We start from the raw sequence: 27,813 nt of genomic DNA, 5'->3' as shown, positions 1-27,813 counted from the left end.
TAAAAAAAATTTACAAATGTGTTAGATCATCAATGATGATTAATCTCCCCTAATAGTTTGAAACTTTAATATTTGTAAACTAATCTACTACAAAGCCACACATCAATTAATATCATGGATTATAAATTAGATTATAAATGTAATTAACTATGTATCGTTACATATCCAATAATTGGTGGAATCCTGATGATATTTTTTACATGAGGTATGGTTACAGAGCAGAATATGATGTTGCAAGTAGTCTTAAGGAAAAGTTTCAAGCGTATAGCAGGAAAAAAGCTATGTCTGGAAGCCACTTAAGTCCAATCCTCTGCTTTCTATACAAAGGAAACTTCCTCCTATGGACATTGGAGAAGTAGATAGACCTATTTAGGGAGCATTTATACCAGCTAAGAAACCTGGAATCCAATTCAATTGAGGTTTTCTGAGGTTTATTGGTGGAAAAACTCTTGTTTTTTACTGCCTTTTGCTAGACATGATTCATCACTTGGTTTGCTATGAGAAACAAATTATCCACTTTCCATAAATTGTTATAGTGGGGGTACAAGGGGATATTCTGGTGCATTTTGCAGGATTTGCATAAAATGTCCAGACCATTTATTTTTTAAATGCAGTTTGTCAAAATGATTGTGGAAGGAAGTTATGTAGAGATGCGTATATACTCTCCTCAGACAAATTGGAATAAGGTTATTGAATGAGGGGTGGAATGTTTAAAAGGTAAAAGCCTGAAAGCTTCCACATGTAAGTTAGCATGGAGGTGTGTTTACCACTTATGGAGTCAGAGAAAAGCAAAATTCATGGAGGGAATATTTAAAGTGAGGAGCAGTTGTTGAAGAAAGAAGTTGATGTAAGGATGGAAGCTAGAGGGAATTTCAAATACTCTAGAATGAAGAGATATCTGTGTAATAGCTGGAATATTCCATTATTTGTTTTCCAAGTGAAGCCAGAGAGTCCTATGTAGTAGTGCTGCTGTGTGACCGTATGTGATGTCCTTGTAAGAGTCAAGATGTCATTAGGAAAAGTTAGAAAGTGTTTCTTTAGTTAGACAAGTTTATTTCTGCTTCAAATTTGTCTGTATCATGTCTAGTCGTTCTGTTTTTACTATAGTGATGCTGTGTGTAGCTCTGAACCGAGTGTTCTCTTAACTATATATTTTCATTCATCCAAAAAAATAAATATTAAAAAAAAACCCAGTCCAAGATTTTGTAGGTATGCAACTTCGGAAAATTTGATTGACAGGAAATTTAAATAAAGGAAAATACCTAATCAATAACTTACATGAGGTTTCCCATGGGAATGTTACAAGTCTTACATTTAATCAAATCACAAAGAAAAGAGGAAATAAATGTGCTACTTTTATAAATCTATGACAGAAGACTATGGGGTGGATGACATACCATGAACTTAGATATGAAGAGCTCAAAAGTAATAAAGGCAGCAGTGCAAGCAGAGGAGAGGTTATTCTACAACTTGTTTTCCCTTGTCATTAAGCATGGAATCAATGGAAATTCTGAGCTTATGGGTTGAACTTCCTCATGACAGCTTCAAATTCTACTGGGTATTGCTTTACCATTACAATTTTGCTTATTTGTTTCTCTATTATCAACCATCAGTTGACAAATGTAACCCAAATTATCAGATAAAGAACCCATGAAGTGACAAAGCCCATACTTCTGCACTGTCAAGCTTGTGCAACTGCTAGCAATTGAAGCTTCAATGCAATTGTATTGATTCAACCACTCTGGAAGTGACCCCACGCAATATGTAGGACAGCCACATCAATGCACCTAGATGGAACAACATGAGATCCAAACAACAAATAAGACGATGAGAAGTTTCTAATTCCAAATTGTCAAGGGTGGTAACTGGATGCTTATAGACTGAAAAAGAAGCACATACAAATAGGGAAAACAAATAAAGAAAAAGTTTCATACTGACTTCTAAGTACATGAATAATATGATTTTTGACCAGCAAGAACACAATGAATGGTATTCAATAGATGGTAGAGTAGCCATCTATTGCTAATATTCCAAATCCAAAGATATAAATCAATATTATAGCTTTACTCTATTAACTCAACAGAGCTAACTTGTCATATAGAGACGCACATCAGGAATTCTAGACATGATTTCGTCCTTAGATCAAATTGTTAAAATGAAAACAAAAAATAATGAAAATTTTTAAGTTTGTTATATTGGGACCCAGAAAAACAAGTCAGAACTAAGGAACCTAATTCAACAGTTTCAGGCCTAGTTCAAGGACAAACTCAGCACAAAATACAAATACCAAAAAGGAAAATTTCCATAGCTTTCCAATCAACCAAACAATGGGTGGTGTGGTTGAACTACAAATACAAATGGCCTAGTTCAAAATAAAAAATAGAAAAGAAGGGCCCTTTAAGTTTTAAAATAGTTGTCAGACTTCTAAATGATAAAATAGTTGCATTAGTTCTATTGTACACGAAAAGAAAGCTTTGCAAATAATTTTATCTACTTTGCTGCAATTTAACTTCACTTGGAAACAGAGGCCCAAATTTTCTTCATTCCATTTGATTTTACAACACTGGAGTGCCATGCATCAATTGCATTCTCCTATGGAAAGTTGTAGTAAGTAATATAAAAAGAGAGCAATAACAGAGAGTTCCAAATATACCATCCAACACAATTGAACAAAAATGACTACAATACAATCAATTCCACATGCTTTTTCGTCAGCTAGCAACGTGACAGTTTCTCCTTTTCAACAAGGTCCAAATAAATACTTCTTCGTATCCAGTATGAGGTACCTAGCAGAAATTAGAAAACAAATTACTAAACTAAAAGAATTGGCAATGAATTTCAAAAAGAAAAAAGAAATACACAACTACAAACAATCTCACGTAAGAGGGAGAAAAGATGGTGACTTACAATAAAATCAGAGAGAAAAAAAGTTGATCAGCAGTGCTGGCAGAAATGAGAAAACAAATTGCCAAACTAAAACGAACCTTGTCATAGAATAAAAAGAAAAGAAATTCAACGAATTTTAAAAAGAAAAAAAGAAATATACAGCTACCAACAAGCCCCGTAAGAGGGAGAAAAGATATTGACTTACAAAAAGTCAAAGACAAGAAAGTTGATTAGCCAATTTCATCAAAGCTACCAATTTCACTGGGATTTCTCTTCCTCGCAATCAGAGTCACCTTGTTCTTGTGTGCTTGAATTCCCAAGCCAATTTCCCAAACGTGGAAATAATCTTTCAATCAGATTAGGGAGTCTTATCCTCTTTGGGTGTGGTTCGTCTACATCATTAGAGGTAGCTTCTCCACTAGGTCCAGCCCCTTCCCCATCAGAGTCATCACGGCTTCGCTTAATTTTGGTATCTTTTTCTGAATCCTCAAAACCATCCTCATCATGAGGAGTGATGATGCAGCTGCTAGGCCCAGCCTTATTTTGGTTTATTAGGTCTTCAATGTCTGGCTTGGATACCAGATGGGCCCCGCATTTCATAACCTCCAATCCTGGACCGAACGGTTCAAATTTAACTTCAATCTGGCTGAATCCATTACCATCGACTTTATTCAATATTTCTTTCCATGTCGCTTCAGAGTTTGTAGAGGGAATATATTCCAGCCAAAGCTGATACGATTCAATCTTACCAAATTCCTCAGATAAAACAATGCCCGAACCATAACATTGACCAAAGAAACAATGAAGTTCATGCGTACCTATCATATATCCATAATCTTGAATATGAAGTTGGTGAAGTGGATGATGCTGGCGGAATACAAAAACAGCGCACACAACAATTCCCATCAATTTGTTACATGATAAATCTAGATTCACTGAAGCCCCCACATTTTGGTGGCTAAACCATTTTGGAATTTCACTCCCAGGAATCACGACATGGTAAGCAAACTGAAACATACAATTCATGATGCTTAGAACTTCACATGTGAGAGAGAGGGAGAGAGGGAGAGAGAGAGAGAGACAAACCTGGGGATTAATGATAAAACGTCTTAGCATTGTTGGAAATAGGTCACCGTAGCCTTGATTCTTGATCAATTTGTCGCAATTGAGAAGACGAAAGTCTGCCCGAAAATCATATTCTGGTCTTAATGATAATGTTTCCAGTGAGGTACACTCTGTTGCATCAATATACTTAACATTTAATGGAAGCTTAGGCAACATTCGAAGATGAGTGCAACCACCCATAAAAAGAGATGTCAAATTAGATAGTTGAATTATACTTTCAGGAAGGCAAACAAAATTATTTCCCTTTAGATTTAAACATTCTAAAGATGACAAGCACCCAAGAACATTAGGAATTGTCTGAACATTGCAATAACTTAGATCAAGTTCGGTCAAAGAGCAAAAGCCTATTAAATAACGCTCTATCATGCCCATGGGATCTGGACTTCTTCTAGGTTGCAATAAAGGAAACCTTGTGAGCTTATTAGATGATAACCCCACGCATCCAGAGAGAGATAGTACTTTGAGATTTTTTAAGTGGACAACGGATGAAGGTAGGTCCGTTATAGCAGTCCCACTCAAGTTTAACACCTCCAAACCTTCGATTTTCCCCAAATTTTCTGGCAATTCGTCAAGTTTTGAGCAGCCAGATAAATTGAGAGTTTTTAGAGACATCAAAGTACAAATTGCAATAGGGAGACTTGAAAGGTTTTTGCAATCTCTTAGATCCAATTCTATAAGGCCAGTTGAGTGTATCACTAATAATGATAAATCTTTTATAGCAGTCTCACTCAAACAAAGTTTCCACAAACATGGCATATTTTCCACAATATATGGAAATTTCTTCAGTTTTGAACAACCAGAAATAATAAAAGTTTCAAGAGCTTCCAAGTTGATCTTGTGAGGAAGGCTTTTGAGACATTTACAACCATTCAAATCCAATCGAATAAGCCTTTTGAGATCTCCAAGAGATACATGTATCTTATAGAGTCTTGTACAACGTTGGAGGATCAATTGCTTAAGATTTGGGACTCCACTAAGGTCCGGGATCTCAATCAAGTTTTGAGAATCACTGAGGTCAATGAGTTTTAACTGATTTAAAATCTGTTATAAACCAAGAAATAATTAGACGAACTCATGCCTTAATGAAAATGAAGGAAAAACACATTTGCATAAGTGAAAATCTTACCATAATTCCTTTCCATAGTTGTTTGATGTCACTATAACGCATTCTTAGTTCAACAAGTTTGTTTAGTTGGAAACTGGTTGGCATGGATTTTAAAGGATATCCATGCCAATCTATTATGCGTAACTCATTAGAAAGATAATTGAGGCCTTGTGGAAGTTGGACATGACCTCTATTAAGGCCTTGTGGAGGTTTCATACTATTAATTTTAAGCAATCTCAAATTTTTCATCTTTGAGAAGGCTTTAGCACTTAAGTGTTCCTTTGCTTCAATTGGAATGTTTAGCATTATGCCTTCAACAACCTTTGTTCCCTAATGAAAAGAACAATGAAATTAGAGTAATTGGCAAATCTTTAGAAGAAATCATAAGAATATATAAACTTCAATAAGTTTAGGTCTAGAATAAACAACTTACAGTATTATTTTTCAATATATGAAGGACATCCTCATAAAGCCATAACCTACTTCGATGACCAGGCTCTTCAGGGGATTCACGACGAACAATTTCTTGACCCATTTCTTGTAGCAAATCATGCATCAACAAAGTTCCCTCTCTATTAATGGTTATGAGCGATTTGTCCATAAGAACATCAATATTGTAGTTTGGATAGTATCCAAAACTTTCTAATATATCTCTTACGCAATCTTTGTTCGCTCCTTTGAAAAAACATGCAATATCCAAAAACAAATCTTTTTGGGTATCCATCAGACCATCAAAACTTATTTGAAGTATATTTACAATGTTTCTATCAGGTTCTTGTTTTAGTTTATATAAGGCACTTTTCCATTCATCTATTCTTTTTTCAAACAACAAAGAACCTAAAACTTTAAGAGCCAAAGGAAGGCCATTGGCATAATTCACCAAGTCCTTAGACAAATCCACATAATTTTCTTTAGGATAGGGTTTCTTGAAAGCTCTCCAACTAAAAAGCCACAAAGCATCATTGTTATTCAATCCCTTGACTGTATATATAACATCCATACCACATCTTCTCAACAAGTGGCTATCTCTACTTGTTACAATTATTCTACTCCCTGAACCAAACCAATCATGGTTTCCAACTAATGCTTCTAGTTGTTCTTCTCCATCCACATCATCAAGAACAATAAGAACTTTTTTATTACGTAGTCTATTCCCTATAATATTGATCCCCTCAAAAACATTTGATATATTTTTTCTACTTCCTTTAAGGATGTTAGAAAGAAGTTGTTCTTGTAAAGAAACTAGATGATGATTTTTAGTTTTTTCTCTTACATCAGCTATAAAGCTGCTAGCTTCAAAGCTACCTGAAATTCTTTCATAAATTTCTAGTGCAAGAGTTGTTTTACCCATACCACCCATCCCACAAATCCCAACAAAGCGAACACCACCCGACCCTTCAACTAAATATAAATCCAACATTTCCATCACACGGGATTCTATTCCAACAAGTTCCATGGAAATTGTACTTTGAAATATAAGATTCAATTCACTAGATATCCTTTCAAGGATCTCTTGGATAATTATTGATTCATGCCTGCAACGAAGGTAGCAAAACAAGAACTTTGATGACTGTATAATATATAGCATAAATACAGGAGACTGAACATTCAAAATACAAACTTAGATTCATTTAACAAAAGGGGAATCCAAAAAGTGCATAATATAGCATCGTAACTGAGGTTTGGATTTGTTTATCACGTCGGACAGTCTGTGAGAACCATGGGCAGAAAAACAGAGGAAAAGCCACCCATTAAAGAACCAATTCATCTTCTGGATCTACAGTGGAACAGACTTCTAGGCTGCACTCATGACATTATTTCTAAATCTGACAACAAGGAATGGCAATCATTTCGCAATGTGCAGGAGCTTAGAGCAGTAGGAATCCATTTGAAGTCAAAAAAGAGTATTTTTTTGGGAGAGATAAACTTCACCAGAAACTGGACCTTATACAGCGATGTTAGCAGCCTTATCAGTGCGTATCCTTCTAATTGTAATAGTTTAATGAGTTAAGTGTGCCTTATTTTTTTTTTTTTTTTTTTGATAAGCCGATAGTTAAGTGTGACAAATTTTAATGTCATTTTTGGTAAGTTTCTCAGATCTTTATTTTCATACTCCTTTTTTCTATTTCTTTAATCTTCACAATAAGAAAAAAGATATAACAGATAGACCAGTTGAAGTATTTAATTATTTACTATATATTTATGCTTCTGGCCTATTCATTTGGCCAGAAAATTTTAACTGCTCAAAGAAGAAATTCTACAAGAAATGCAAATTAAATGAAAATGCAGTGTTATTGTGTGGTATTGTGCTGTTTATTTTTTTGTGATTGAGTTTTTTATTTTTATTTTTATTGATTATCCATGCTTGATATTGCTATATTGTTAATTGGCTATTGATGTACACCATTGGGCTATAAAATTGATAGATTAGCTAAAAATTGGAATTAGCCTTAATTACAACTTGGGGTCTAAATCATTACCACAGTTAAAATTTGGTAATCGCAAGAAAGAAAGGCAAAGAAGAGGAGAATGTAGTGAGAAATAAATTGTGTCTGACATGGCATTTTTCTAACCTTTATATCATTTATTTGCCGTGTGTCATCCATCAAAATAAAAATGGGACAGAATGGGAGGGTTTTAAACAGTAGGCGAGCCAAATGCAAAATGATATGGGTATGACCACATGAGAAATCTACTACGAATAGAAGTATATATGGGATTACACCTTGCATATTACGAACTTTGGAAATTACAAGTATATTGATAAAGTATATGTCTAAACACAATTGTCCTGATCAGGACCCAGCTTGAGTCCTGTTACGAGATAATAGATATTAATTGGGCAGAACCAAAATTTAAATTTACGGGGGGCAAAATGTATGAGTGACGCACATGTGTGCACGCCCAAAATATGACAATAACATATTTGTTATAATGTGTTTATCTACCAGGGATTTGTTTACACATGAATAAGCCATTTTGTGATTTTTTTTTTTTTGGAAAGGTATTAGACACTCTAAGCTAAAAGAAGGCAAGCATTTGAATTGATGCCAACTACAAGAAGCAAAGCCTCATTGACTCAACAAATCATTTATATAATGTGGATTGCCAAGTCTTTTTTTTTTTTCCATATTGAGTAATTCAGTAATAGACTACCATGCCTCATACAATGCAAAGGCTCTTCAACCAAAGTCAAACTTGAGCTTTTAATTCCCTAAGTCATAAATTATGCAAGGGACAAACAGAAATTTTCTCTAGTTAATCAGATTAGAAAAAGCAAATAAAATCTGCCATGTTTTTCCACGGGAAAGTCAGCAAAGCTTTTAGTGTAGAAAAATTACCATATTGATAATAATGTGAACAAAAATTAGTCTAGCGAAAGACAAATGTTACCTATCATGTAAATCCCATCCAGAGATATTGCCCACTTCTTTCAAAGCAGCTTTCCATGCTTGCACATCCTCTTTGTTAATCTTGGGATCTTTTTCATGCTTCTCAAAGGCTTCAGCAAGAGTACCCGTCTGGTTCCGTACATCGGAGGGATCAACATGGTAAAAGATGGGCAAAACTGTCAACTTGGTCTCTTCTATGCATTCAACAATCTTAGCTAGTTGAACCAAGCACCACCTTGAAGAAGCATAGTTTGTTGAGAGAACGATGATTGCATACTTGGACTCTTCTATTGCCTTCAAGAGCTGCGAAGAAATATACTTTCCTTGCTCAAGTATCTCATCATCATCCCTGAAGGTGATAATACCCTTTTGTCTCAAAGCAATATATAGATGGTCTGTAAAATTCTTGCAGGTGTCAACTCTGCAAAAACTAAGGAACACATCGTATTTCAAAGAAGAAGAAGAAGAAGAAGAAGAAGAAGAAGAAGAGGAGGAGGAATCTGTTTGAGTGGACATAGAAGGATATGGAAGAAATTGGATCAATGACCAAAAATTTCAGTCACCGAAAAAAAGAAACAAGAAATAGATTTCGGTGCGTAAACTGAAAAGTTGCTGACGGGAAAATCTTAGAAGATGAAAGCAAGTGAGGTTGAAAATTGAGATTTGGGTTAGCTTAGCGCTGAGCTGCAAAGAAAGGGAAGAAGAATAAAAATAAAGGTGAGGTTAGCATGAGGATGATGACATTGCAGACTTGCAGTGCTGGAGAGAGAAGGAAAACAAATTAACAAAAGAGGTTGTCAGAGTTGGTGCGCTTTTTTTTTTCTTTTTTTAATTCACTACTTCGAATTTTGTAAAATGTGTGGTTTGTCAAGTCAACAAAGCAGTCATCCTTTCCATTAAATTACCATTTACATTATTATTCTAAAACACACACACACACACACATATATATATATATATATATATATATATATATCATTTAGATTTTTTTCTTTTCCTTTTTGTTAAAACCCTTTACATTCTTAAAGTTTAGTCATTTATTATTTATACCTTAATTTTTAAATACTTAAATTGGACTCATAACACTATGTAGCGTTTTATTCATACTTTATTCCTATGAAGAAAAAAATTTATTTAATCAACATTAGTATTATTATTGGGGCAAATGATCGTTCTTTAGTTCTTAATTTATTGGAGGAGCTCTAGATGCAACATCAATTTGCATTCACATGCACAATAGACTTAGGTGTAGTTAATCTTTCTCATATAGGATGCAACTACATATGTCCTTTAAAAGTTTACAATAGACTTAAGTGTAGTTAATCTTTCTCATATAGGATGTAACTACATATGTCCTTTAAAAGTTTAAGAAAAATTCCTTGGAAATCTTAACCACATATACCGCGGCTCTTATAATAATTACCTAGTGTTGATGGCCTTGTGTTTATTGATAACTTTCTCATGAACAAGGTTTGATGTGGCATGTTAGAAGCAATTTTCCTAGACTAATCTTTTTGATAAGTCAATTTTCCTAGACTAATTGAGCAATTTCTTGGAAGATAATGGTTACAGGTGACTCTGTTGTGAACAATGTTTGATGTGGCATGTCAAAATCTATATTTATAGTCTAATTGAGAGACGACTTTGTTCTTTATCTCTATCAATTTCTCTTTTGTCTTTTCACTACTAAATTTTTTTTCTCCTCTCTCCTTTCTCACAAAATGGAAAAGTGGTCCTAATATAGGACAAATTAGGAATTTGCCTACGTTTAGTTGCAGTGGGTTTAGGGTTAAGAAAGAAGAAGAATTAGAGAAAATTTAGGGCTATTTAGGGTTGTGAACAATACTCGTGAACAATAACCTTAGAAAGAAAGAAGAGAAAGAGATAAGGAGAAAGAAACAACAAGGCCAAAGTGCCTATTGCCCAAAACACTAAATTTTATTAATCAACTCATTCTATTCTTTGAATAAATTGAGCACAATAGATATAAAAGACTCCTACTTGTACTAGTAGTAATAGGATTCCTACTAGTATTAGGACTACAAATAAAACTTAGTAAATACTAACTTGGATCCAAAGTAAATAAACTTAAGATATTTAGAATACCTTGGAAGATTCTAGACTCAACTAAATTACCAAAATACCCTTAAATTGCAAAAATTACAGATTTGCCCCTCTATATAAAACAGATCATAACTAATAAAATGAATACCCAAATTAAAAACTGTTTTAATCCAAAAAAAAAAAAAACTCATACTTAGACCATTAAAATGGCACATCTTTCACTTCAATTGGACTTCACACGAGAACCCAATAAAATAATTCTTGAATAGGTGAATTTGCAAAGTAATAGCATTTTAATCTTCCATGACTCCATCAAGACCAAACAGGAACTTCCAAGCAAACAAATTTGAAAAATTCTAGGGACACACCTAATTGCACCCCAATTTCATAATTGTTAACTTGTGCAATTATAAGTGGACACTTTCTACGCAACACTTTTCATTGACCACTCATAATTGCACAAGTCTACAAATTATGAAATTTGATGTGATAATGTGTGTCCATTAGTAGCTTTAACAAATTTAGATGCGCAGAGCATACATGCTAAAGTGGAAACACAATAACAAATGCACAAAATGCAACATTAATCTGTACTCAAATGCCAATAGGCTAGTCAATCTTTCTCGCATAAGATGCAACTATGTTAACTCAAGAGCAAAACCAAAATTATTTTAGAATTTACATTTTCAAATTTTTGTATTTATCTCATAGGAAATTGGATAATTGTAAACTTTTATTCGGATGACGATTAGATTTGAGATTAGATAGGGATTAGTATTTGAGTTCAGTTAAGATTAGTTTTAATTAGTTGTTATCTTTTACTATCTCTTTATTTCTTGAGAGCTCTAGCTCTATATAAGAGCCTAGTTTATTTGTATCAAAAGACAGACGAGATTAATGAAATTCAAATTGGATATTTTTCAATAGTTGGGTGTTGATTCCTAACGCCTTAAGTGTTGATTCCAAGTGACCCTAAGTGCTAATTCTTAGGTTTATTTTTACTTTCCTTGTCTTTTATTTTGGCCTGCATCATATGTTCCTTGAAGTTTGGAATTCCTTGAAAAACTTAACTCGTATATACTTCTCTCATAATAATTGCCTAGTGCTAATGGGCTCATTTTAATGGTGACTTTCATGTGAACAAGGTTTGATGTGTGGCACATCAAAAGCAATATTCCTGGTCTAAAGTGGGAAATACAATGAAAAAAGAGGGATGAAATACAAATGTGCTAAAGTGGGAAGCCAATGACAACTGCAACCATCAAGCATATTAAGAAATTATAGTGTTAAGCACCTGGTCTAGGTGCACCTCCTTGCTCCTCAAGACTCAAAAATTGTAGCATCTACACAAAAGAAATGTGAACGACTCTTGTTTTTTATCATTTTGGATAATTCAAAAATTATTATTGATATGAAACACACCAATACAAACAGAAACACTTCAAACACTGAGACTTTAGCTAGTCCACTACAACAAAGGCATCTGCCCTGACATAAACTCCTTTCTCAGCATGAAAATAGTTTTATATCATCCCAACCCAGATCTACACAGAGACGCAAGTCTTTAGACTAAACTACAGCACTTGATTGGTGCTAATCATACCCAACATCGTGTTTTTACAAACAAAACAATCACAAACCCAACTACTAGCAAACTTTTAACCAGAGGTCATGAAGGATGAAACGAGGCACAAACCAGTTACAACGGAGAACTCTGTTTAGGATAAAGTTGCAGCACTTCCTTTAAACATCAACCTAAACTTGACATCTTTTCTCAAAATCTTCATATGCTTTCCTCTATTTTGACCTCTCCAAGAATTCTTGAGTTTCTCTGAGATAATAAGGAATTTCTGAGGCTCTTTCCTTTGATACTCTGGCTACCCACATGAGTGCCTATTAGGCCCAAGCATGTCCCAGTGCCAACAAGAGGCATATCATGATGACATCTAGGACACGCCTCTACCCAAGTATCCTATGTACTTTTTGAGAAGCATACTCAACTAAAATTTCATCAACAAATGTCACAAAATCAAATCCCCTATGACATATCATTCTTTCATCCTGAAGAAAAATGCATCATGATATTAGTCAAGCCAAAAACATATGGGCAACACCCAAAAGGATGTGATACATACTACTAAGCATATGCAATTACAGTACAAAATCAGTTGACATGATGTGCAAATAGCAAGGTGAAAAAACCATGCAATCAATTAGCACCAGGAAAAGCCTCTGAAGAGTTCTAAATTTGAATTTGCATCCCAAGATGAATTTTGTAGAATATTTTTCATTTGTTTTCCATTTAGTGCTACCTCTAAGTGTTCAATCATGTGTTCATTTTCTGCCTTGTAGTCACATCTCAACATCTTGATTTTAGCCATTACTAGTCTTGTGCAATTTTGAATTTTTGCTATATAGATAAGGTGGTAAAAGTATCTCTTGGCAAGCAAGCCCATTTAAAACCTTGAACAAACCCAAGAAGGTTTAACAACACATCCAATTACATGCTATAGTAGTCAAGAAAAAAGATGCAGTAAGTAATATTCATCAACAAACCCTCTACACCATTCTCAATTAACCTAATGCAAATCCACAACTTTTACCATGGGAAGATACAAGTCCAAAGCATGGCCAAACTTACTGAAATGCAACTGCACATTATCAATAGTAGCTTCAATTGGAATACATCCTATGAAAAGCCTCTTTCCCCACTTAGCAGCTGAACTCATCAAAGGACAGCACAGTTATCAGCAGAAGCAGAACCAACCACCATTTCTGCAATCATTTGGCAAGTCCTCTTTACCTCCAGAAGATAACACTCAATTCACTGGCATTTGCCTAGTTACATGAGCATGATTTGCAGGAGACACAGTGTCAACAACAATCTGCACACCCCTCGCCCCCCAAACAAAAAAATTGACAACTTGAGAGACAATATATTAGCATAACTCTAATTTACAGCAAGGACATCCTTAATGACTGTAAGAAGAACTAATTGATGTCTAGTAAAATGGAGCACCAAATTAGAAAACACAAAGATGCTTGGGAATTAATTGAGAGCCAGAGCATCTATGAACAAAGTTTCTTTGGTTGTTTCATTTCCTGATGTATGTTTAAAAACCCACTAGAGAACCAGAACATTAAGAATGTCAAAAACGGTGGTTTGCCAGCATTGAGGCTTGTATAAAGCTTCTCATTCTATCATTTTTCCTTAATTAAAAAACCATTGTTTAAGTTTAAGAAAAATAAATAATACATAAGGGCTCATATAACTTTTGAAAATATATTTTATAGTGCAGGTTGAGATACAGAGAAGAGTACAAATCATGCACATGAGATCTATCAACACAATTCCAAAATCCCATTAAAATTTCTATGGACACCAGCATTGTACCCAATCCCACACAAATCATATATACAAACAGTATGCTTCTCTCATATGTTACTTCCATGACCACTTAAATGATGTGGAGTGTTGGCAATCACATATTCTAATTTATTTTTCTTTTCTATCTGTGCCAATCTAATTCAACTATAACCTACAAACAACAATCATCACGAACCTCATAAGTTTTAAATGTATATGATGTTTATCCAAAAGAATAGAAAGCATATACATATGGCAATGTTAATCTATCTATTTCTGAAGAAAGGTTCCCTATTTTGCAATAAAATTTCCCACGTTTAAAAATTTCTTAAACTTCAAATCTTCAACAATCAACATCCAAATCCCATCAATAATTAATCAATAGGCCAGAATGCCAGAGTCAATTTGACTGGCCAAAACCTATATATGATCTAAAATCAAATCAAAAAATAAATGACAGATCATGTAGGACAGATCTAAGTTTGGAAAATTTGATTTACAAGGAAATTTAAAACAAATAAATATTTTTGAAAAATGAGGCAGTGTTAATGTGGGTAAAAGGGATGGAAAAGTAATTTCTCACCAAATCAGAAAGAAAAGTAAAAATAATTGAGATCTTTTATAAAAATTTATGATAGAAGGAAGAGCACAGAAGTAATGAAGGCAGTAGTGTGAGTAGTGGACACATTATTCTAAAACTTGTTTTCCCTCATCTTTAAGAATGGGATCAAGGGGTTGTCTCAGTCTCTCAAGGTCAAATTCCTCTTTAGAGCTTTTAGTTCTACTAGGTCTTGCCTCATAATTACAGTTATGCTTCTTTTTTCTTTTTCTTTTTTTATTGACTATTATGAATCATCAATTGACAAATAAGACCCAAATTATCAAATAAAGAGGCCATGCAATGCCTTATTATTTTCTTAAACTCTACATATCACCATGTTGTTAGAAGAGTAAGCCCACGCTTCTGCACAATCAAGGTTGACTAATTTCTAGCAATTGAATCATCAATGCTAGAAATTGATGATTATGTATTTTCAGGTAGTCCAGCCTTTTTTTTTTTTTTTGTTAATATTTTTCAAGGAGTAATGAGCTCATAGTATAATCATGATTCAATTTATTAAATGCCAAACTCCCTTCCAAGGTGAAATTGAACCAATTAAAATCAGAAAGCCCCTAATTAAAATCTAGAATCACAATAAGAAATTGCATACATAAGCACTAACAACCAATAGCCCAGCCCCCTCCTCACAGCCTGAAGCCCTTCCACCTCTGCCAAGCCAAGCAGCACACAACTTCATTACTGTGCAATGTACCAGCCATATTAACTAGAAAAAATGCCTCAAACTTAAATACAGCCCAAAACTGAACATAAAATTACAAAACCAACATGTTAAATAGTAGCTAACCTGCTGAACCAGCGCCACCATAGGGGCAAAAAGATGCATATCTTCTTCTTGGGCTTCCTTATCAAGTGACTCAGCTTGTGTATAAGCAGTACAGCAATTTGGGTCTTCCCACAAACTGTCCCCAAATAAACAATTATATTCTCCTCCAAAGGTTTCTAGCATTGCTCCGACTGGTACCATCAGAAAACATATATACAAAACAACATAACCTACAATAAGTAATACTTTCTTAGTATAAAAAAAATGCATTTTATGTTATGGAAAGAAATTTCTAGCAAAGTCAAACACAACTAGCTTGCTGGAGCTGTGCTTATGTGTTCTGAAAGCAAAACCATTAGGAAGAATAAACCCTAGAATTTTGTCACTCGTCCAGTTTCTATGAAAAATACATGATAAGAAAACAAAATTTATATGTTTCAAAAGAAACACAAAAAGTTGAGAACTCAAGAACTAAGCCCAGAACCACAATTTCAGCCCATATTAGTTGAGCATTATGATTCCCCAAAACTAAAACATCAAAACGAGATAAAATTCAAAGTTTTGTAACATTTCTACATTAATTTTCCTCAAGTTTCCTTGCAGCCAAACAGAGAAATAGTCACATACACAAAAACAAATGTTTAGATGAATATGTATAGATACACATGCTTTCGGTGATCTTTGTGGGACTTTTTTGATCTTTTGAATTTCTAAAACCAGTTCCACTCCATCATCATCATCAGCCTCAACCCCAGAGACACCCAAAGACCGATTAGTGGTGGTAGTAGCACCAAAACCCGTACTACTGGCAGTAGGACGATCATCTCTGCTGTCAAGCATTCCATGTCCCATTTATCTGATCTTGGTTTCTGAATGACAAATTAGAGGATGAGATGTTCCTCATTCCAAATTGTCTAGACTAAAAAAGTTGCATAGTTAACAAATAAAACTAAATAAATAAAATAAAAGTTTGAGCTGAGTACGTCAATAAAGATGATTCTAATCAGTAATAATTCAATTAAAGAATAAAGGAAGTTCATTCAATATATTCAACTTAGGCATTTGACCATTACTTTAGTCATATGGATTTGCATGTGCACCAAAATGGACCAAATAGACCAAAGTGGACCAGACAGGACCAATGTGGACCAAATTTTTTTTTTTTTGGATGACATAGGAGAACTTCACTCAAATTAGTTGCACGTCGCAGAGCATACTGTACAACTATCCTCACTGTTAATCAAACTCCTACGGGCAACTAACCCCACCTGCCAAAACCAGTTACCGGGTAATCCAAGGGCTTTTCACCCTTGATGGGCTAAGCAGTTTATCCTCATGCCTAGGATGCTAATGTGGACCAAATTAAACTAAAGTGGACCAAAATGCTACAATGATGTGCCTCAATAAGAGCGTAGAAGTAATAAATGATACGCTTCAATTTTTAGATATTATATAGATTTGTATCCAATAATTATTTTTATCTAATAACACGTGAATATTTGAACACCATCAAGAATCACCTACCAAATAAATCTTACTTAAATTAGTAAATCTACTTAATATTATATATATGATCATAACATCACTCATAAAATTTTTTAAGTGTATTGAAGGAAAACACTTGTCTGGAATCCACTTAGGTCCAATTCTCTGGTTTCTATACAGAGTAAACCTCCTCTGTAGGACATTGGAGAAATAGATAGACCTATTAGGGCCAAGGGGAATTTATACAATACTGTTAGGTCCAATTATAACCAGTGTCACACCAAATGCATCCATGATATCCTGTCAACATATCATACATGTCGGAACTATGTAATGGGGCGCTTATGTTGTATGTAGAATTGGGCAGAAGGTAGTATTTTCCATTTTATCATTTGAAACTTAAAAATAAAAATGAGAAAATGATAATAAGCTTCTTACACTTAACTATCACCCAAGTAAACATGCTCAAGAGCTACTAATTTTTAGACTTCCCTTCTCACCTTGATAAGGTAATAAGGCATGGCATGGTCCTTGTTCCTTATCATTGACCTCACAAGACAATGGCCTTAGACTAATCATTCAGTCAATTAAACCTTTGCAGCTTAATGTAAGATAAATAAACTTTTCAACTCCAAGAATCCATTGCTTTCTGTGGAAACTAATCAATCCGTTGTAGTCAACAATCTTTGAATTCATCTGCAAGAAAAATTCTGAAACCACCTATTATTTGGAAAATGAATTTATTGGACAGAGAAAAGATTTTATTATTTTTCCTTAACTTATAAATCTTATTCTGGTTTGTGATTATTCATCTTGAGCAGAAGCAGTAGCTGTACCTAGATTGATGGGTGTCACCCTTCAGAAAGCTAGTTCGCTATGTAAAAAATGTGATGTCAACAAATACCATAAGTTCCTTAGTATCAGATGTTGAGACCAACTATATTTTGAATGCAGTTTGTCAAAAAGATAGTGGAGTGAAGTTATGAACAGATTCTTCATAGACTCTCCTGAAATAAGCTGAAATAAGGTTGCGAAATGGGGGTTGGAAAGTTTAAAAGGTAAGAGTCTTAAAGCTTCCTTATGTAAGTTAGTCCTCATGTAAGTTAGCATGGTAGGTGTTATATACCATGTTGAGGAAAGACCACAAGAAGTAATGAAGACCAAAACAAATTTTGATTTCAAATTAAAGACAAGACACTTCTGCATAGACGCACGCCACACTTTGCTTACACAGTAGACACACACATCAACTTTTGCCTTTTACACTTTTTCCAAAACTAAATTCTTATAATGCACACACCAACTCTCTTGCACTCGCTCCGCACAATGGACACATGCAATTTACTTTACCACACTCACTCTTGTAAGGACATATACACTCACACTAGGAATTGGTGCTTACACTTCACACACTAAATAAGCACCATCACTTCCTATTTATACTTGGTTCAAGTCGGTTAATTTACCGACTTTGATATTTCTAGCCCAGTAATAGTAAACTGCTCTCTCTATGCTTCTAGACATCCTAAAATTGTGGCTGGACTTTAATTGTGCAAGAGAGTCTTGTAGAAAGAAAATTCCAAAGAGAGAGCAAGAGAGAAATTTCTAGAGAGAGAGAGAAGCGGTGTTTGATTTTTAACACACCATTTATGGGGTCATAGAAATGCCAGAATTCATGGAGGGAATATTTAAAGTAAGGAGCAGTTGAAGAAATGCGAGATTGGTGTAAGGATGACAGCTAGAGGGAATTTCATAGACTCTGGCAAAGACTAGCATGACTATTTCTCTATGTGAAAGTTGGAATATTCCACTATCATTTCTCAAAACGAAGCCAGGGAATCCTGCGCAGTCGTGCTAAATTGTTTCTTGCCGCTGTGTTTCCTGCTACATCTATAATTTTTACGCTAGGTGCGGTTGTGATTGAATTTGGTGTCCTAGTAAGATTCAATATTGCATTCAGAAAATCCAGAAAGTGTTTCTTTAAAGAGAGTTTTGCCAAAAAGATATAGACTTACAAAAAGTCAAAGACAAGAAAGTTGATCAGCCAATTTCATCAAAGCCACCAATTTCACTGGGATTTCTCTTCCTCGCAATCAGAGTCACCTTGTTCTCGTGTGCTTGAATTCCCAAGCCAATTTCCCAAACGTGGAAATAATCTTTCAATCAAATTAGGGAGTCTTATCCTCTTTGGGTGTGGTTCGTCTACATCATTAGAGGTAGCTTCTCCACTAGGTCCAGCCCCTTCCCCATCAGAGTCATCACGGCTTCGCTTAATTTCGGTATCTTTTTCTGAATCCTCAAAACCATCCTCATCATAAGGAGTGATGATGCAGCTGCTAGACCCAGCCTTAGTTTGGTTTATCAGGTATTCAATGTCTTGCTCAAATACCAGATGGGCCCCGCATTTTGTAACCTCTAAGCCTGGACCTTCGGGTTCAAATTTAACTTCAATCTGGCTGAATCCGTTAGCGTCGACTTGATTCAATATTTTTTTCCAGTTCGCTCCAAAGTGTGTAGAGGGATAATAATGATACAACAGTTGATACGATTCAATCTTACCAAATTCCTCTGATAAACAAAGGCCTGATCCTACAAATCCACCAACGGAACACCAAAGACGATGCGCACATATCATATATCCAAAATCGTGAATATGAAGTTGGTGAAGTGGATGATGCTGGCGGAATACAAAAACAACGCACACAGCAATTCCCATCAATTTGTTACCTAATAAATCTGAGGGCACTTGCAGAATCACTGAACCCCCCACATTTTGATGGCTAAACCATTTCAGAATTTCACTCCCAGGAATCATGACACAGTAACCAGAACTATATTGCTGACCCTGAAACATATAGTTCATGATGCTTAGAACTTTACATGTGAGAGAAAGGGAGACATGGAGAGAGAGAGAGAGAGAGAGACCTGGGTATTAATGATATAACGTCTTAGCATTGTTGAAAACAAGTCATCGTAGTCTTGATTCTTGATCAATTTGTTGCAATTGAGAAAACAAAATTTCGGCTGAAAATCGTATTCTGGTCTTAACGATAATGTTTCCAGTGAGGTACACTTTGTTGCATCAATACACTTAATATTTAATGGAAGCTTGGGCAACATTCGAAGATGAGTGCAACCACCCATATTAAGAGCTCTCAGATTAGATAGTTGAACAATACTTTCAGGAAGGCAAACAAAATTATTTCCCCTTAGATTTAAAAATTCTAAAGATGACAAGCACCCAAGAACATTAGGAATTGTCCGAACATTGCAATAACTTAGATCAAGTGTGGTCAAAGAGCATAAGCCTATTAAAGAACGCTCTAGCATGCCCATGGGATCTGGACTTCTTCTAGGTTGCATTAAAGGAAACCAAGTGAGCTTATTAAATGATTTAGATGATGGCCCCACGCATCCGGAGAGAGATAGTACTTTGAGATTTTTTAAGTGAACAACGGATGAAGGTAGACCCGTTATAGCAGTCCCACTCAAGTCTAACACCTCCAAACCTTCGATTTCTCCCAAATTTTCTGGCAATTCATCAAGTTTTGAGTAGCTAGATAAATTGAGAGTTTTAAGAGACATCAAACTACAAATTACAATAGGGAGACTTGAAAGGTTTTTGCAATCTTTTATAGCAATCTCACTCAAACAAAATTTTGACAAACGTGACATATTTTCCACAATATCTGGAAACTTCTTCAGTTTTGAACAACCACTAAGATTGAAAAATTCAAGAGCTTCCAAGCTGATCTTGTGAGGAAGGCTTTCGACACATTTACAACCGTTTAAATCCAATCGAATAAGCCTTTTGAGATCTCCAAGAGATGCATGTATCTTATATAGTCTTGTACAATGTTGGAGAATTAATTGCTTAAGATTTGGGGCTCCACTAAGGTCCGGGATCTCAATCAAGTTTTAAGAGTCACTGAGGTCAATGAGTTTTAACTCGTTTAAAATCTATTATAAAACAAGAAATAATTAGACAAACTCAAGCCTTAATGAAAAAGCAGAAATACAAATTAGTATATATGAAAATCTTACCATAATTCCTTTCCATAGTTGTTTGATGTCACTGCAATGCATTCTCAGTTCAACAAGTTTATTTGGTTGGAAACTAGTTGGCAGAGATTTTAAAGGATATCCATGCCAATCTATTACACATAACTCATTAGAAAGATAATTAAGGCCTTGTGGAAGTTGGATAGGACCTCTAATGAGTTCTCGTGGAAGTTGCACATAACCAATTTTAAGGAATCTCAAATTTGTCATCTTTGAGAAGGCTTCAACACTCAAGTGTTCCTTTTTAATCGTAGGTGTCTTTAAGACTATACCTTCAACAGACTTTGTTCCCTAGTATACAGGAACAATAAAATTAGAAAAATTCTTAGAAGAATGTGAAAGAATATATGTTCTTCTCTAAATTCAAGTTTAGACATGTCAACTTACAATATTATTTTTCAATACATGTAGGACATCCTCATAACGCCATAACTTGCTACGTCTACCAAGCTCCTTAAAGGATTCACAACGAACAATGTCTTGACCCATTTCTTGTAGCAAATCATGCAACCACAAAGTTCCATATTCATCAATGGTTATGAGAGATTTGTCTACAAGAAAACCAATATTGTAGGCTGGACAAAAACCAAAGCTTTGAACTGTATCTATTATGCCATCCCTGTACTCTCCTTTAAAAAAACATGCAATATCCAAAAATAATTCTTGTTGCATTTTTGTTAGCCCATCAAAACTTATTTTAAGAATATTAAAAATTTTGTTATCAGGTTTCTCTTTTAGTTTTTCTAGAGCTCTTTTCCATTCATCTATTCTTTTTCCAAATCACAAAGAACCTAAAACTTCAAGAGCTAAGGGAAGGCCATTTGCATACTTCACAAAATGCTTAGACAAATCCACATAATTTTCTTCAGGATGAGGTTTCTTGAAAGTCTTCCAACTAAAAAGTTTCAAAGCTTTATCGTCATTCAACTCTTTAACTTCATATATATGTTTCACTCCATGCCTTCTCAACAAATGCCTATCTCTACTAGTTACAATGATTATACTCCCTACACCAAACCATTCATCTTTCCCAGCTAATGCTTTTAGCTGTTCTTCTTCATTCACATCATCAAGAACAATAAGAACCTTCTTATTGCGGAGTCGCTTCCTTGGAACATTGATTCCCTCATAAACATTTGATATATTTTTTTGGGTACTCATGAGGATCTTAGAAAGAAGTTGTTTTTGTAAACAAACTGGACGTTGACTTTCAGATTCTTCTCTAATATTATCAATAAAGCTGCTAGCTTCAAAGTCACGAAAAATTTTATTATAAATTTCTCGAGCAAGAGTTGTTTTACCAATTCCACCTATACCACAAATCCCAATAAAACGGACACAATCTAACCTTTCACCCAAACATAAATCTAGCATTTCCTGCACACGAGATTCCACTCCAATAAGGTACTCAGAAACACTTAGGACTTCACAATCCAACCCATTATTTATCCTCTGAATGATTTTTTCGATAACCGTTGATTCAAGCCTATAAAAAATATAGCAAAACATTAATTTTGAAGAGGTAGAGCTAGATACATTAATTTAGGGATAAAACATTAATCAAAAGTAAAATCTTAGCTTTGTTCAGTAGCAAAAGGGGAACTCATATGTGGTACAAATTATGCATGCAATGTTTTTCAACCAAAGTACAATTCGAGCTTATAATTTTTTCCTAGGTTTGTAATATACAGGAGACAATGAAAGTTGTCATGTGGCCAAATAAAGAAAGTAGCGAAAAATAGTAAAAAAAACAAAAAATAAGAACAAATTCTTACTCATCCCGTAAATCCCATCCAAAGATACCAGCAACTTCCGTCACAGCATCTTTCCAAGTTTGCACATTCTCAGTGTTATCAATGAGATGTTTTGCAAAGGCATCCTCAAAAGTCCCCCTTAGTTTGCGCACATCACTAGGATCCACGTCATGGAAAACAGGCAGAACAATCAGCTTCTTCTTGCCCATGCACTCGTAGACCTTTGCTAGTTCAGTCAAGCACCAACTCGATGAAGCATAGTCTCTAGAGAAAATAACGGCAGCAATCTTTGATTCTTCTATTGCTTTCAAGAGTTCTGGTTTAATGAATGCTCCTCGATCGAGACTTTCATCGTCCCTAAAAGTGGTTATGCCATTCCGTTTCAATGCTTCGTACAGATGGCTTGTAAATTTTTTGCGGGTGTCGGAGCCTCTGAAACTGAGAAAGACATCGTATTTGTATGTCCATCTAGGCGTAGAAGTAGAAGAAGAAGGAAAACATGAGGAGGAGTGCCCATCGATTTGCTATCGGAAAAATACTAAAGATCTGTATTAAGAAAATGGTTAAACTAGTAAGAATTAACACATGAAAGGAAAATAAATTGGGGAAGAAGAAAGCAGAGCACTGGATGGAGTGTTTGTAAGTGGCAGACACAGCACTGGTGCAGTCTACTTGCAATTACGTGCTCACAGATAGGAGAAAATATATGTCGGAGATTGGAGATCAAAGCTCACAGATCGGAGCTCTCCCTATTTGACGTTGACCACGGTGGATCGGAGTACGTTGGCACAGTTGATTTGGGTTGTCTGTGAAGGAGTAGATCAGGGTTGATAGGAAGAGAGAGAGGAACAAAATTCAGAGAGAAAAAAAGAATTAAGCAAAGCAGAAAAGTGAGACACACAGGAAATTTCCCACGTGAGTCAAAGCAGCGTAAACAGCCATCACTGTGGCTAATTTTTTCCCCTATAAGGCGTTGTTTAAGATGCTCAAAAAGTAAAAATTAGAAACCAAACAAGGTCTCCATCATTCAGTCCTCAAGCCCAAGAAAAATCGCCTCCCTTCAGACCCTCCCTCACTTGAGAAGAGATCACCTCTCTCCCTCGTCGGCCACCGCATTCCTCAGCTCAGTCAAATCTCTGATAATATCCGCTGCTGTCCTTGTCGGCGTTGATGACCAGCGATCGGATCTTTCTAAACCGGTGGAAGACTCGCTTTTTCTCACTGTGTTGCTTTTTTTTTTTTTTTTTTTTTTTTTTTTTTTTTGCTGAGATGAGAGGGAATGGGCAGAGTAGCAACCACTGGCACAAGTATGTAGTAAGTTAGGCAACGCTTTAAAGAATAAAGGAAACTAGCATCTCGAGTTTTAGAAACTCAAGATCTACATTAAAAAGCGAGTTTTAAAGACTCGCTTTCTAAGTATTTGTGCTGCTGAGTTGGCAATTTGAAACACTTGGATCTCGAGTCTTAAAGACTCGTTTTCCACAAAACAAAAATCGAGTCTTTAAGACTCGATTTTCTTAGAAAAAATCTTGGTAACTAAAATAATCGGTGATGCTGATTTTCCAAGGAACTCAAGTCTTAAAGACTCGAGTTCCACTGGGCAAAAAAAAAAAAAAAAAAAAAAAAAAAAACACTCTTACAATTAGAACTAAAGAAATAGTTGATGATGAATTTCAAGGAACTCGAGTCTTAAAGACTTGAGTTCCACTGGGCAAAATTATAAAAACTACACTCTTCACTTAGCCTGTAAAACACAAGTGCTCACAGACTCACCTAGCCTTCTCACCCAAAAACAGAGCATCCTCACTAAGTCTCTCAGCCTCACTAACTCTCTCACTAACCTATAACTCTCACACCACATTGCCTCTCACTCTCACTCACCACATTGCCACTCTCACTGCTCTTCCCTCTCAACAAATTCATATCTCAGGTAAGGGTTTGCTTATTTGATTGTCATTGTAGTTGGGTATTAGTTATCTATGGGTGTGGGTTGAGTTTGACTATTTATTTTATAGATAGTTGACATAACTTAGTTAATTTTCCAATATTGTGAATCATAGAACTTTGTTTTGTTAGTGTTAATTTTTGAGTATTTATTGCCCATTTTGTTAACAAAATTTTATTCATCATTTCTAGGCTTTTATTTTTATCATGATCTTACAAGTTTTTTTTGACTTTATTCATCATTATTTTGGGTTGAAATGGGTAGTGAATGAATGTAATGAATGGGTATCATAAAGCTTGAACAAGCCATTACTTGCCATTAATCAGTTAATGCTTTGGATAAAACTTGTTAATGCTTTGGATAAAACTAGATGTGAGTAATAGCATCACATGTATGGTGTCAAGTAACATTAACTGATGCTCTTGGGGTTGCTCTAGTAGATATGTTTCAAATTTTCTTCTGAAGCCAAACTTAGAAACCATGGGTACCACAAGTTACATAATGGCTATAAAACTGGTAATTACCTATGAAAATTCTGGCTTGAATATGTTCAGCCTTAAGATCACATTACTTTTTTTCCCCCACTTTACGACTGTGATTTGACTAAGATAGTAACTTGACTTGAACAAGTGCACAATGCCTAAAATTGATATAATCCTATACTACGGCGGTCCACTTAAGAATGCTAATGCGAACAAGGGATTGCCATTTGAAGGGCCGGGTATAAAGACCTATTATACCCAAATTGATCGTAGGTTGAAGACCCTTAACGAATTGAAGAAGATTTTCCTGGAAGAGTTGTGTGAGAATCCTGCTATGCACAACATACAAATTACTTATCGTATGCCAAATGAAATCCTGAAGCACCAGATTAATTACAAGTATATGGCGATAGAAACAGACAAACATGTAAAGATCATGTTTGACAAGTTGGAGAGAATAGCTGAAGTAACTAACATTGAGTTGTACATACAGTTGGAGCCGCGTGCAGTCTGGCAAGAGGATATCCAACAAACAAGCACAAGCTTACAGGTTACTGTTCCGGATGCTCAATATGAGTATTCTACACATGTAGAGGATGAAGATATTCATGTCGATGGTGATGTTCATGCCGATGGTGATGATGATGACGACGACGACGACGATGATGATGATGATGATGATGATGACGACTATGTTGATGAGACTACTGCCATTAACAATGATGATGACGATAATGACGACGACTATGTTGATGAGAATATTGCCATTAACGGTGAAGATTTTGTGGATAGAGATGAGTATGAAGACACGATTGGCAGAGACCTTGGGGACTTTGAGAGGGACATTGATGACGATGAGACATTGGGTGATAGTGAACCTTATGCAGACAATGTTATTAGTGTCCAAAACATTACGAACACAATCCCTGCCTACGCAAGCCGGGTATAAAGACCTATCATACCCAAATTGATCGTAGGTTAAAGACACTTGATGAATTGAAGAAGATTGTCCTGGAAGAGTTGTGTGAGAATCCTGCTGTGCACAACATACAAATTACTTATCGTATGCCAAATGAAATCCTGAAACACCAGATTAATTACAAGTATATGGCGATAGAAACAAACAAACATGTAAAGATCATGTTTGACAAGTTGGAGAGAATAGCTGAAGTAACTAACATTGAGTTGTACATACAGTTGAAGCCGCGTGCAGTCTGGCAAGAGGATATCCAACAAACAAGCACAAGCTTATAGGTTACTGTTCCGGATGCTCAATATGAGTATTCTACACATGTAGAGGATGATGATGTTCATGCCGATGGTGATGTTCATGCCGATGGTGATGGTGATGATGATTACGATGATGATGATGATGATGATGATGATGACTATGTTGATGAGACTACTGCTATTAACAATGATGATGACGATGATGATGATGACTATGTTGATGAAAATATTGCCATTAACGGTGAAGATTTTATGGATAGAGATGAGTATGAAGACACGATTGGCAGAGACCTTGGGGACTTTAAGAGGGACATTGATGACGATGAGACATTGGATGATAGTGAACCTTATGCAGACAATATTATTAGTGTCCAAAACATTACGAACACAAACCCTACCTACGCATCTCCTGCATTGTCATTCTCTGCAAATACTTGGGAAAATATGGTTGATCCTTCACATATTGATATGCCATTTGTGTCTACTTGGAGAAAGGGGATGAATTTGTGCAAAGGGTTGACTTTTGCCAATAAAGAGGAGGTGAACCGCGTATTAACAACTTGTGCCCTCAGGGAAAACAAACATTTTACGATCATTAGGTCGACGACGAAAAAATTTTGTGCGAAATGCGTGCATGAGTCATGCAAGTGGTATGTCTGCGCAGTTATGAAGCCCGATCTCTACCAACTATGGATGGTCACTGTGTATGTGGGTCCTCACACGTGTATACCGACTGGGGTGCGAAATGATGGTAGAATGATGAATTGTAATTTTATTGCATCAGACATCCATCAGAAGTTATGTGAGGATCACACTACCCCAGTTAAGCATCTCAAATCTATGATAGAGACGAAATATAATGGCCAGAAGCCTTCTTACTACAAGGTATGGGATGCGAAACAAAAGGCGATTGCGAAGATGTTTGGAAATTGAGAAGAGTCTTACCAAAAGTTGCAAAAATTGCTAATGGCATATATTGATCAGGACCCGACTACCCAAGTGTTCTATCGTATCACATCCACTGATGAAGATGACGTCGTATTGTTGCATTATGTGTTTTGGTCTTTCGGTCCATGCATATCAGGATTCAAATACTACAAGCTGGTTATCAGAATTGATGGGACCCATCTGTATGGTAAATATTAGGGAAAGTTGTTGGTCGCAATGGCAACCGACACTAACAACAAGGTATTCCCTCTCGTCTTTGCTGTTGTGGATTTTGAGTTAGGGTCCAATTGGAGGTGGTTTTTACAATGCCTCAGAGATACGATTGGCCACGTGATAACTAACGAAGGCATTTGCATAATTTTTGACCGACATCTCGATATCAAAAATGCCATTGCAAACTGGCCTAGAAGGGATGATGGAAGTACATCGGTATTTCATAGATATTGCCTTCGACATGTTGTTAGCAACTTCAACACCCATTTTCAGAACTCAACTCTAAAGTCAGCGGCGTTGAAAGCGGGATATGCTAGTCAGATAGTGAAATTTGATGCCATAATGGAGTCCATTAAGCAAGTGGAAATTG

The 27,813-nt window shown here is 35.5% G+C and overlaps 3 protein-coding genes across 8 annotated transcripts; all 3 read right to left on the bottom strand.

The window, feature by feature from the left end:
- Window positions 1-1,416: 1,416 nt before the first annotated feature.
- LOC115959449 (TMV resistance protein N-like) lies at window positions 1,417-9,320 on the bottom strand. 4 transcript variants are annotated; one of them, XM_031077837.1, is made up of 9 exons: window positions 8,510-9,320; window positions 5,550-6,651; window positions 5,138-5,446; window positions 3,973-5,052; window positions 3,705-3,894; window positions 3,092-3,497; window positions 2,908-2,984; window positions 2,654-2,786; window positions 1,417-1,787 (listed from the first exon to the last, which is right to left on the bottom strand). In XM_031077837.1, the coding sequence occupies exons 1-6, from the start codon at window positions 9,022-9,024 to the stop codon at window positions 3,145-3,147; spliced, it is 3,549 nt and encodes a 1,182-aa protein (XP_030933697.1). In that variant the 5' UTR covers window positions 9,025-9,320; the 3' UTR covers window positions 1,417-1,787; window positions 2,654-2,786; window positions 2,908-2,984; window positions 3,092-3,144. The 4 variants fall into 4 exon arrangements, with proteins under 4 accessions (XP_030933697.1, XP_030933695.1, XP_030933696.1 ...); XM_031077835.1 differs by having other exon boundaries at window positions 2,689-2,786; window positions 3,092-3,894; XM_031077836.1 differs by having other exon boundaries at window positions 3,092-3,753.
- A 2,634-nt stretch (window positions 9,321-11,954) lies between these two features.
- On the bottom strand, window positions 11,955-17,676 carry LOC115959454. 3 transcript variants are annotated; one of them, XR_004084881.1, is made up of 3 exons: window positions 15,346-15,549; window positions 13,214-15,208; window positions 11,955-12,633 (listed from the first exon to the last, which is right to left on the bottom strand). XR_004084881.1 is itself a non-coding variant. In XM_031077861.1 (3 exons), exons 1-3 carry the CDS (start codon window positions 17,386-17,388, stop codon window positions 12,532-12,534), a joined length of 390 nt encoding a protein of 129 aa, XP_030933721.1. In that variant the 5' UTR covers window positions 17,389-17,676; the 3' UTR covers window positions 11,955-12,531. The 3 variants fall into 3 exon arrangements, 1 of the variants encoding a protein (XP_030933721.1); XM_031077861.1 differs by lacking the exon at window positions 13,214-15,208 and adding an exon at window positions 17,310-17,676 and having other exon boundaries at window positions 15,346-15,554; XR_004084882.1 differs by lacking the exons at window positions 11,955-12,633; window positions 13,214-15,208; window positions 15,346-15,549 and adding exons at window positions 15,656-16,193; window positions 17,310-17,676.
- Window positions 17,677-21,651: 3,975 nt separating this feature from the next.
- LOC115960000 (TMV resistance protein N-like) lies at window positions 21,652-24,548 on the bottom strand. The gene is made up of 3 exons (XM_031078693.1): window positions 24,507-24,548; window positions 22,647-23,149; window positions 21,652-22,357 (listed from the first exon to the last, which is right to left on the bottom strand). Exons 1-3 carry the CDS (start codon window positions 24,546-24,548, stop codon window positions 21,652-21,654), a joined length of 1,251 nt encoding a protein of 416 aa, XP_030934553.1.
- Between the last annotated feature and the right edge of the window lie 3,265 nt (window positions 24,549-27,813).

This window comes from Quercus lobata, chromosome 9 (genome assembly GCF_001633185.2).
Source record: "Quercus lobata isolate SW786 chromosome 9, ValleyOak3.0 Primary Assembly, whole genome shotgun sequence".
NCBI classification, from domain to species: domain Eukaryota; kingdom Viridiplantae; phylum Streptophyta; class Magnoliopsida; order Fagales; family Fagaceae; genus Quercus; species Quercus lobata.
This window is presented reverse-complemented; position numbering and strand designations above follow the sequence as displayed.

What these genes read in the sequence shown, in the direction of transcription:
- LOC115959449 (XM_031077835.1), bottom strand. Translation starts at nt 9,024, where the DNA reads ATGTCCACTCAAACAGATTCCTCCTCCTCTTCTTCTTCTTCTTCTTCT. An exon ending in AACTATGGAAAGGAATTATG is followed by an intron (nt 5,053 to 5,137) that starts GTAAGATTTTCA and finishes GGTTTATAACAG; the next exon opens with ATTTTAAATCAGTTAAAACT. An exon ending in GTTTTATCATTAATCCCCAG is followed by an intron (nt 3,895 to 3,972) that starts GTTTGTCTCTCT and finishes TGTATGTTTCAG; the next exon opens with TTTGCTTACCATGTCGTGAT.
- LOC115959454 (XM_031077861.1), bottom strand. Translation starts at nt 17,388, where the DNA reads ATGATTAGTCTAAGGCCATTGTCTTGTGAGGTCAATGATAAGGAACAA. An exon ending in TGCCTTATTACCTTATCAAG is followed by an intron (nt 15,555 to 17,309) that starts GTGAGAAGGGAA and finishes TACTTATTGTAG; the next exon opens with GTTATGTTGTTTTGTATATA. An exon ending in TGGTGGCGCTGGTTCAGCAG is followed by an intron (nt 12,634 to 15,345) that starts GTTAGCTACTAT and finishes ATTTTTCTTCAG; the next exon opens with GATGAAAGAATGATATGTCA.
- LOC115960000 (XM_031078693.1), bottom strand. Translation starts at nt 24,548, where the DNA reads ATGAATTTGTTGAGAGGGAAGAGCAGTGAGAGTGGCAATGTG. An exon ending in GCAGTGAGAGTGGCAATGTG is followed by an intron (nt 23,150 to 24,506) that starts GTGAGTGAGAGT and finishes TTTTTCCGATAG; the next exon opens with CAAATCGATGGGCACTCCTC. An exon ending in GGATGGGATTTACGGGATGA is followed by an intron (nt 22,358 to 22,646) that starts GTAAGAATTTGT and finishes TATTTTTTATAG; the next exon opens with GCTTGAATCAACGGTTATCG.